This window comes from Orbicella franksi, chromosome 11 (genome assembly GCF_964199315.1).
Source record: "Orbicella franksi chromosome 11, jaOrbFran1.1, whole genome shotgun sequence".
Classification (NCBI taxonomy): domain Eukaryota; kingdom Metazoa; phylum Cnidaria; class Anthozoa; order Scleractinia; family Merulinidae; genus Orbicella; species Orbicella franksi.
The window spans coordinates 9,354,470-9,365,344 of NC_138155.1; the positions used below are offsets into that span (position 1 = coordinate 9,354,470).

General features: G+C 40.1%; 1 protein-coding gene and 1 pseudogene across 5 annotated transcripts in view; both read left to right on the plus strand.

The window, feature by feature from the left end:
• LOC145502324 (uncharacterized) overlaps positions 1–3,660 on the plus strand; it is a 65,707-nt gene extending 62,047 nt beyond the window's left edge. For 3 of the 5 annotated variants that reach the window (XM_081481583.1, XM_081481584.1, XM_081481586.1), the window contains 3 exons: positions 75–244; positions 1,161–2,111; positions 2,562–3,659. In XM_081481583.1, coding sequence (XP_081337709.1) covers positions 75–244; positions 1,161–2,111; positions 2,562–2,809 — 1,369 coding nt within the window. In that variant the 3' untranslated portion in view covers positions 2,810–3,659. Of the gene's footprint in view, positions 1–74; positions 245–1,160; positions 2,112–2,561 lie in introns of all 5 variants that reach the window. The other 2 variants (XM_081481587.1, XM_081481585.1) reach the window with 2 other exon arrangements.
• Positions 3,661–9,310: 5,650 nt separating this feature from the next.
• Positions 9,311–10,875, plus strand: LOC145502444 (uncharacterized; annotated as a pseudogene).

Here is a 10,875-nt window from a genome sequence, read left to right on the forward strand (position 1 = left end):
AACGCGGATTTTTAGATTACGTAAAAAGATGTGGTCGCTTATTAAAAATCCGAGCGGGTGTACTTTGTTTGCAGTTGTTACACTGGTTTCACTGGAGCTAACTGTAGTCAACCTACTTGCACAACTGTGAACAATTGTTCCAATCATGGAGCATGCATTGAGGCAGAACTCTGTAAATGCGACATGGGCTACAATGGTACAGACTGCAGTAACTTCTCGTGTGAAGCTGTTAATTCATGTTCTGGTAATGATTTCTTTTGTTTGTTTGTTCAATTTAAAATGAGTGTCTAGATTAGGGTGCTGGAATTTCAGTTATCAGTTAAGATTAAGTACAGAGCCTCTTTCACATGAAAACGGACTTCAGTGTTTAAATTAAAGAATTTCAGTACAAAGTCAAAACCCATGATATAACCACAAAAACGGAATTCATATTTTTGGGTTAAGTTTCTGAGTGATATCTCAGCTAGGAGTTAAAATTTCAGCCCACTTCTTGGAGATCAGTAAATTTTGCAGAACGCGGAGCGCAGCTATCAGTAAGAGAAACCCACATCATTTCTCAGTTATCAGGTAAACCCCATTGAGACCCTCCAAAATTGTTTGAGTGATTTTTTTTTTTACCTTTTCCTACATCTTATCCATTCTGTAACAGGTCATGATATATATCTTGGAGAGTTCCTCTTTTTGATCCAAGCAATGGTACTTCAGTTTGAGTTTTCCTTTGTTTTCTTTATCGTTAATCCGCAACTAGTTCTAGGAAAGCGTTTTTCCCAATTACTGACATGGTAATCAACTTAGAAAAAATATGAGGAAACTCGAAATATTAGGCTGTTTAACATACTGATAAGCCAAATCATAGATTACGTGAAGTCTCTCTTTCGCTTTGTCCGTCGAATGTGACCGTAATGGTAAACCTCGAGGAAAAAATGGCCGGGCGAAAATTCGCGCACTTTTCTCGCGCTGTGTTCTTTTGCGTCACTCGCGCGATGGACTAAGCCAAAGAAGGACTACTCGTAGTCTGTACTAGTCTAGACAATTCATGAAACGTGTGAGCATGACTTGTGGTCTATTCTCATAACGTTTTCTTCTGTTTTGTAAATTCTCCCTGCTTAATCATAAGCCGCACAACTAGCAACTGAGAGTATTCTAATGTTGTTTTACAGGAAACGGAGAATGTGTTGGATATGACCTTTGTCGCTGTAATAACTCCTGGTCAGGTCGTGCATGCAGCATTCCCGATTGCAGTTCTGTGAAAAACTGCTCTTCTCAAGGGGACTGCATTCTGCCAGATACGTGTGCGTGTTATCCAGCATTTGACGGTAAATACTGCGATCAGAATGCAAAACCAAACACCAATTCACCCAGCTTCGACCAAATATTTTATAACGCTACCATCATTGAAAACTCGCCTGTTGGAACAATGATTCTGCAAGTACATGCCAACGATACCGATATGGGAAGAAATGGCCGAGTGTTTTACACGTTAGTAAGTGACAAAGAGGTTGAAAATAGTCTTGCCATTGGCGGTACATCTGGTAAACTTTACAGCACGTCAATGCTAGATTTTGAGAACATTAAAGCACCGTCATTTAATGTGGCCATTGTCGCCTCGGACAATGGCTTCCCGCAGAAATCGGGAGTCGCCATCGTCCAGATAACCGTGTTGGACGAGAACGACAACTGTCCAACTTTTATAGAGCCATCTGGAAATCTGCAGCTTGAGTTCTCGGTTCTTAACCCAGGTGACACACTTACCAAGGTTTCTGCCATTGACTTGGACAGTGGAATAAACAGTGACATAACTTATGGCATGTCCAAATCTGGCGCGTTCTCCATTGATCCAAAAACTGGCGTTATCACCGTAATTACGACGAATTTGACGTCAGGACTGTACCATCTGATTGTTAGCGCTAGTGATAATGGAGATGTTTCCTGCAAGACGGAGACAAGTCTGACTGTCAAACTCAACGGCTTGCCTACAAAAGAGCCTTTGACATCAACTGCCAGCTCTTCTACGCAGAAGATACCTGAAACGTTGACCTCTCCGCGTGATACCGAGAGCACATCTATGTCCACTGAGTTGACAGAACCCACTGAGTTGACAGAACCCACAGGTATTTATTTCTGTAATAAAACACTCATAGTATAACGTACTTTCTGATTGGTCGTGGGTCTTTTGCCCCGCTACCATGTAAAAAAAAAACATGGCCATGACGTGCCTTATCGTTTTGTCGACTGTGTTATTTTTTTAATCGGACAAATAGAAAACGACCTTTTTTACATATTTTTTTTTCTTTTACAACACTCTAGAAAGTTTGTGGCCTTTTGAAAGTTAAGCCAAACCCGAGCTGCATGCGAGATGTTTTATCAGTTCAGTTGTCTGATATGTTTGTTTGTCTGTTTATTTTTCTACGTTGTCTCTCATTTAAGCTTAGGAATTTGCCCCTTCCAAACTGCTATCAAAGATATTCCATATTTCCCAGTTAATACTGGTGATTTGACATGCGTCAACACTTACCTTCTTCCTTTAACTTCTTTTCTTTCCCTGTATTCTAATTCGATAGCAGTCCAATTTACGAGCACAACGCCTGGTGACGAAGTTACTGCAGCGCCACAGAACAGTCCCAACTACATCATAATTGGTGCCTTTGGTGGTGGAGGAGTGTTGATGATTATAATCATAGCAGTTATAATACGAAAGTGTCTGTGTAAAACCAGGACATCTTCAGCCAAGCAACCCAGAAATATCGGAAGAGTAAATGACTGCCTTGAAGGTGATATTGAGTTATCCAACATAACCGGGAAGATATGAGAACTGGCTTGTTCTGGTTTCCTATAATAGTCAGAGACATTATATCTTTCTTATAAGGGATTAATAACAGTTCAAGCTGTATTAGCGATACAAATGGTAGTAGCAGTGGCAGTTGCTTTTGGGCCAGCTTCATCAGTAGCTTTAACGGTAGAAGCAGAAGAAGAAGCGAACGCAGTAGTAGCAGTAGCAGTAGCTATGGTAGTAGAAGCCGCAGTGGCAGTTACAGTGACAACTACAGTGACGGGGGCAGTAAAATAGTAACAGCAGCAGTAGCAGTAGACATAACAGCAGTAGTAATAGTCGGTAGTGGAAGCCGAAGTTGTAGCATTATCGGTATCAGCAGCACCACTAGTACAGTGGCAAAAGCATCGGTAGTGGTAGTAGCAGTAGCAGCAGATACAGCACAGAAGTGGCAACAGTAATTCTAGTACTATAGTTGCTGTTCCTGTTGTTCGATACCAAAACGCTCAAGCTAATATACCCAACTAGAAATAGTGAACGTTTCACCCTAAGCTTATATAATACAAGATTTGAAATCAAAGTGGATAGATGTAAACCGAGATTTATAAACCTACCATAAAGAGTATGAATAAAATCAATATTACTTTTGCTTTCTTTCGTCATAACATTGTCAAGGTAGTCTGCGGATCCACTTTGATAATGTCGCATGAACACTTGAAAAAGTGACGTCAATTTGTTAAATAGCACCCGAGTGTTTGTCGCTAGTTATAAAACAATTGGGTCGTGCTTTTAACTGTGCGTATATCGAGGTATGGATACACGTGAGAAGTTTGGAGAGCACTCAAGAAGTTAGAGTTGTTCTCGGCTGCACCTCGAGCAACTCTTACGCTTCTCTCGTGCTCTTTAAACTTCGCGCTTGTACCCATACATCGATGTACAGCACAGCCCAAAAATAATGCACGAGCATTGACTTCTTTTTGCGTCCGCGAGCCGGCAACTTCTTGCGGCTTCTTGCGGGCCGCTTGCGCTTGGATCTTGTAAGCCGCAAGAACTTCTTTTCGCTTAGGAAGTTAAAACCGCAAAAACCTTTTTTGCGGTAGGATTTTAGAAACGCTAGAACTTCTTTGCGGTGGGAATTTCAAGCCGCGAGAACTTCTTTGCGCTAATATGGTAGCACGCAAAGAATTTAGCGTAACAAGACATTGCATGCGACGGCGCAAGGCACGGTCGAATTTATATTGTTCTGGCACTTACCTTCTCAAACTCATTAATAATTCATCAAGTTAAAACAAAGAAAATCACAACCGTAAAGGAGGTTTGGATACCCGGTCTTAATTAGCATAGATTTTGACGATTTTGCTTCTCTGTTTACTCCTTAGTTTTAGTTTCGATTGAGAAGATATATCAAACACTCGAGGCAGTGTTTCATCGGCTATCCAAACACCTCGAATTTCGTCAAAATACTCCGCTGCGCGTCGTATTTTCGACTCTCTTCTCGGTGTTTGGATATCCCGATGAAACACTGTCTCTCGTGTTTGATATATTACGTAAGAACTTCTATAGCGACAAATTCTTAACTCTTGACAAATTAAACTTTGATTTGAAACTGAAGTTTTTTCCTGACGTGAACCGTTGCAGACAACAAGTCTTCTCCATGAGTTTCGATTCAGTCCGAAGTTATGTTAGCTTATGTTTACCTTATTAACATACGAATATCTTGATTGAGCTGCATGTACATTCTTTTAAAATTGTTAGATTTCTGTACGTAGTATAGACTAAGCATGAAAATTATACTACCGTTTATGCAGGTGAATAACACATTGTGCGGATGATACAACAGTTTTTTCTAAAAAAACCTCAATCAATGAGTCTTCTGCTTGACCTCCTGGAAAAGTTTGAAAGATGCTCAGGATTAAAAATTAACAACACAAATTCAGATGCAATTAATGTGGCTGGGAAACTGGAAAAACAGATATCCCGTTCAACGTTAAGTGGCCTAAAGACATGTTTATGCTTAACGGATACACTTCTCAAACTCGAAAAAAATAGCGACAAACTTAACTTCTTTAAGGTATTTTAGAAAATACCTTTAAAAAATGAGGCAGGATCAACATTGTTAAATCTGTGGCCTTTCAAAGCTTATTCATAATGCACCCGTGCTGTCAGTTCCTGAAAACCTCTGTGATCAAGTAAACAAAATCACGTTTAATTTCATTCTGGGACAGCAAAACGGGCAAAAGTAAAAAAAAAAAAAAAAAAAAAAAACAAGGCAGGAAAAAAAAACACAAAAACAAAAATAATATTGGCAAACGCAAAAACGGGGGCCTGAATATGATTGAAAAAATGTAAAAAAAAAAAAAAAAAAAAAAAAAAAGGTGGCATTCCTTGGAGACCAGCTTGATATCGTGACAAACTCGAATCGATAATGGACAATATTTGTTTAAATGATGTTTTTAGGAAACTTGATCCAACTGAAAGGAGCTATTCTTACGAGTCTAAATCATTGAGAGTCAGTTCCAGGATTGACTTCATTTTAGTATCGAAATCAATTTCAAAATGGGTCGTCAAAGCCAATACCAAAGGTTGTTTACCATTTCCCCCAAAATACCGGAAATTTCGGATGGAATGGAAATGGAAAGATCAATTTTGTCGACCGGAACGGTAGACCAAAATACCTAAACGGAATTCCCGAATGGAAAATATGCGTTCTGTTTGCTAGTTTTTACTAGTTCAGGGCCTTTTGGCTTGGATTGTCTTTGATCCTATCTTCCGGGAAAAAAGTCGTGGAAATGGAACGAGCGCATCCCCGTGGAAATTGAAATTTCCATTCAGGATTTCACACGTCCCATTTACTACAACTGTCGGCCAACCGGTTTTTCCGAGTAAATGGTAAACAACCAAAGTTTCTAACGCTCCCAACCGAAAAGCGATTGTACTTGACCCTAAAATTCTAGTCAAAAGCGAGGTCCCGGGCCATGGAAATTTAAAAACTCCCTATTGAAAGACAACGAATATGTCGAGCTGATTAAAGCAAACTACCCGGCTATACAGTTGAAGTTTTTAATGTGATTCCTTAGTATTGCATTGCGCATCCCTACTGCGTACGATTTTCGCGTCATTAGCACGCACATGAGCGCGTGCGCTTACAAAACGTAAGAAATTTCCCTCAAACTAAGCTCGATTAGCTAAATAAATTCTTCTTTTCTCTTAAACGAGCACGGTGACCCCCACTTTTTATTTCACAATTTCAATGAGAACAGTATCCTCAATAAATGAGAAAAAAATTAGCAGAAATCTATGGCTACTTTTTTGGCAAATGAAATAAATACTACAGCGGGAGACATAACGTAGATGAATAAACAATCAAAGAAAGTCAAACTCTGTGTGATTTAATACGCTACATTGAAAAATAATCGAGCTTATTTGTTGCGCACGGAGATTACCAAAAGTCACCTAAATAACCTTATTTGTCAGCATTGTGGCGTGAAAACAAGCAGGGTGACCCCCTCTTTTTACTAAGTTTTTAATACCTCCTTGTCCTGTAACAACAGCATACCAAGTTTCATCGGAAATCTATGGCGGGTTCTTTTACTAGGGAATCACCTTAAGCTTGAAAAAGGAAAGGTTAAAATGTGAATTAATTTAGTTGGAAATAGGAAGTCTCACAAAATACAAAAGACACAGAAATAAAACAGAAACAAAAACAGAAAGAAACAGCAATAATAAAGAGCAATTAAACGCTGAAATTGCAGAATATGACATCGTAACAATAGAATTTCAACGTATCTACGAAGCAGTTCTTCGATCTAAAATTAGGTTAGTTGACCAAGGTGAAAAACCTACTAAGTAGCTCTTTAATTTAGCGAAAAGAAACTACAGTCGCAAGACAAAAATACAAGAAATCAGAATTTTCAATTTCGAAGCAAAGATAAGTTAATCAGTGCTACTAACCCATCGTTAAAATTCTGTTGAAAAAGTAGTCGAATTATGAGATTCCTTCGAGAATTTCTCTGGTTTGCGTTTTAATACCACTAAAACCCAAAGCTTTGTGGCATGACTCTTGGTGTGATAGAGAAGAAAAACCATTTCGGTTTAAATGACCAAAAGTTCCGGGTCGCGCACTAGATATTTTTATATCCTATGATGAAAGGCAAAAAAATAAAAACACAACTTTCTTGCGACAATGGACAGATTAGACAATGGACAAATTAGACACGAAGTAAAATTATCCCACGAAACTGACCTACGTCTCTAAGAGTGTGTGTCACGCGTGGACCTCGCGCGATTTACACAGTGAGTGGAGTGGAAATTCTCGCCTATATCATTTCTTTTCTCTTTCATTGCATCGTCGCGTATTTAGCCATGTGCACACTCGTATTTTCGATCTCGTCACCCTTAACAGGATCAAGTCTTAGCTCTCCCTAACATCTCCACGCGCGTGTTTCACGCTTGTACCTCACTCGATTTAGCGAGTGTCAGGGTTGGAAATTCTCCCCTATATAATTTCTTCCTGGTCCCTTGCACCCTCGCGCGTTTAGCAATGTGGCACAGTCGCGTTTTTGGTCTCGGAATACTTGAGTTCCTTAACAGGAGAAGGTTGTGGCACACTTTGGAGTCTCCACGCGCGTGTTTCACGCGTGCAGTCCACTTGAGTTAGACAATGCGTAGGATGTAAACTCTCCCCATATCATTTCCTCTGTTTCTTTGCATCCCCTTGCGTTGAGCGACGTACCAGATCTGCGTCTTTGGTCTCCGGATCCTTCAGTTTCTTAACACGTTTTGGCCCTTCCTCACGTCTTCGCACGTGTGTGTCACGCGTGGACCTCGTTCGATTTACACCGTGCGTAGGGTAGAAATTCTCGCCTATATCATTTCTCCCTCGTCCATTGCATCGTCCCCCATTTGTGTGTGGAGTGGAGATTCCCACCGATATCATTTCTCCCTCCTCTATTTCATCGTCGCCCATTTAGCGATGTGCCACACTCGCATTTTCACCCTAATCCTCAAGATCTTTAACAGGAGCAACTGTTAGTCTTCCCTAACATCTCCACGCGTGTGTTTCACGCTTGTACCTCACTCGATTTCGCGAGTGTCATGGTTGGAATTTCTCACCCATGTCATTTCTTCCTGTTCCTTTCCATCCTTGCGCGTATAGCAATGTGGCACAGTTGCGTTTTTCTGTCTCGGTATCCTTAAGTTCCTTAACCAGTTTTCGCTTTCTTTTGAATCTCCACGCGTGTTTCACGGGTGTAGCGCAGTTGGTTTATAAACTCTCCCCATAACTTTTTTCTTTGTTTCTTTGCGTCCTCATGCGTTGGGGGATGTGCCACAGTCGTGCCTTTGGTACCGGTATCCCTCAGATCCTTAACATTTGCCTGTTTTATGCCCCTTTCGCATTTCTACGCGTAAGTCTTAAGTGTGAACTTCACTCCCTTTAGACAGTGCGTGGCCTAGATATTCTCATCCATATCATTCTTTCTTCCTTCCTTTGCATCCTCGAGGGTTCTTTTACTAATAAGGAACTCAAGCAATTGAAAATCAGGTACAATTACCTACGCTCTCAGTGTAAAAACCATGATTTAGAGCACACCTTTTTAGAGTGCAAAATGAGTGTTCAATTCTATCGAGAAATCTTATCGTGGGTCAATACTTTGAATAACACTCACATAAACTTATTAGTCGACCAAATTTCACTTCAGAATTACCCGCCTCCTGCTGTTAGCGATGACCTCCGACGCCGACTGGATTTGCTCATCTTACTAACAAAAATATACATATCTAGTTGTAAACTTACTGATAAAAATCTTAATAATTTACAATTTATAAATAAGTTAAAAATGCAATGGAAAATTGAGAATCTAACTTAAGGTAGACAAATAAAATTATTGTTAAAAAACCTCTTTGTGTGTTATTCTTTTTCGTGTTAATTATTGAAACCTCAATAGAAATTTGTGTTGAACACGTGTGTGTGATTGACTTTTGTTTGCTGTATTATTTTCTATGGTCTTTAATATAAGTAATATACACAATAAAAACCACCTCTTGTTGTCTTCATTTAATTGAATTTTATTGTTTGCAATAATTGACTGATTAAAATATGAAATTAATAGCTAATTGATTGAAAATCAGTTAAATGCAATTTGGATGTGTAACGGGGTAGCCTCGCAGGCTGGGTTGTAAGATGATTCGCCAAGTAGTCTGTCAGTATTTTCCACGGTTTCCTTCGTAAACCGTATGTGGCCGTTCTATTTATTCAGGTGTTCGTGAAAATCGTCGATTGCGTCTTTGTGTAAGGCTGTAAAAGTGTCGTCGACGTAGCTAGCCAGAGCGGTAGCGTTCCTTCGTAAGTTGCAAGGGCTTGTTCCTCGATGTTTAGCATGACGATTTCTGCTAAAACAACGGAAACTGATGAGCCCATAGCTGTTCCGCGCATTGCTCATAGAATGATTCCTGCGCTTTAACCTAGCTAATTTTCACTCTCGAAGCTGTCGAATACTTCTGACGTATGCGTTTTCTTTTAAATTTTAAAACATTTAGCTTGAACATCCAACCGTTACCAAATAGGGGTCGAAACACTTTGATTAACCCCTCTCCTAAGTGGATTATCGCAGGAAAATTGGCGTAAGTAGTCTCGTTTACCACCCAACAGTGAAATGACAGGTGTCTTTGTTGTTCATCACGCCAGCATAACAGGACGAGTAATAAACTTATCTAGTAGTCATCAAAATAACTTAGAGCAACGAAAAAGTGATACTGCAACAAAGACATCTGTCAATGTTACATCGGCGCAGAAGTCATTATCTAGACAATCGTAATTTACACAATTTACACCACTGACTGAGATAAGATGAGATGAGGTGAGATGAGATGAGATGGGAAGAGAAGGGAAGAGAAGAACGGAATTTTCTGAAAATGTTGAAGTCGCTAGCATACTATGTATGCTAACTGGGGACACCCTACTACAATTACTTATCTAGTAATTAATAAAATATGAAATATATATACCTATGTAAGTAAAAATGCGGGTAAAAAGGAAATGCGAATACATGATTGAAATAAATCCCCTATTACAAGGGTGTTTGGTAATATGGAGCTTTATCTCTACATTGCCTGTAAGCCTAATGGTGACAATACTAATATAATACAATCCCGTTCTTTCTCTAGACGAGAAGCTACATCCATCTTTTTGACAAAATGCACTCAAATTTGGTTTGCTGTGGCATCGATCCTGGAAAGTACGCTTGTGCCTTTAAAGTATAGTTATTCCAACCTCAGTGAGGCTTTCCTGCGATCCCATAACGCTGGGTGCTATGACAATGCGTTTCTTCTCCTGTCATTGCCAAGTATTGGTGCGCGAGTCGGAATCAGAATCTTGCGGTACGATCTCAGCGACCACAAACTGGCAAAGATGTTTGTGATCGCCTTATAGCCACTCTTAAAAGTCACATGGGGCGATTTATAAACAAGGGAAATGACATAAACACCGCCAAAGACATGAAGCTTGCTATTGAATCGTATGGTGGGGTCAAGGGCTGTTATGCCACTGTTGCAGAAATTCAAGATTCTTTTCAAAGTGTGACGAAACATAGCAGGACTGGTATTCAAGCACCGAACAATTTTCTGTTCGAGCCCGCTGGACTGAGAGCTTGAAAAGCATACAATGTGGGCACCGGCAAGATTTTTTCGCTCGCACAGCTTTAGAAGTATGGTATTCCACAAGGTCCCACAGGAATCCAAGAGCTTCAGCCATTTAGCCGACCATCTCAAGATGTCGGCACGTTTCGTGCAGTAGCAACTCAGGCCCAAGATGTCGGACCATTAACCCCAACGGAGGTACAAATAAGCCGGTCAGAAGAAGCAGAGTCAGCAACTCGATCGGTTGCTTCTTATTCGTGCCCAGAACAAGGCTGTGTAAAAATCTACCAATAATTTAAAAGTCTACAGTCACGTCTTGATGTTGGTCGCCACTTAATCAAGTTAGAAAGAGAATCTGACTATGACAGCATTATAGCAAAGTGGGCGGAAACCTGTAAACCTGTCACTGGAGACTATGTGCAAGCTAGGTGAAATTGGTGTTGCACCGTCAGTGGCATAATCGCCTTCAG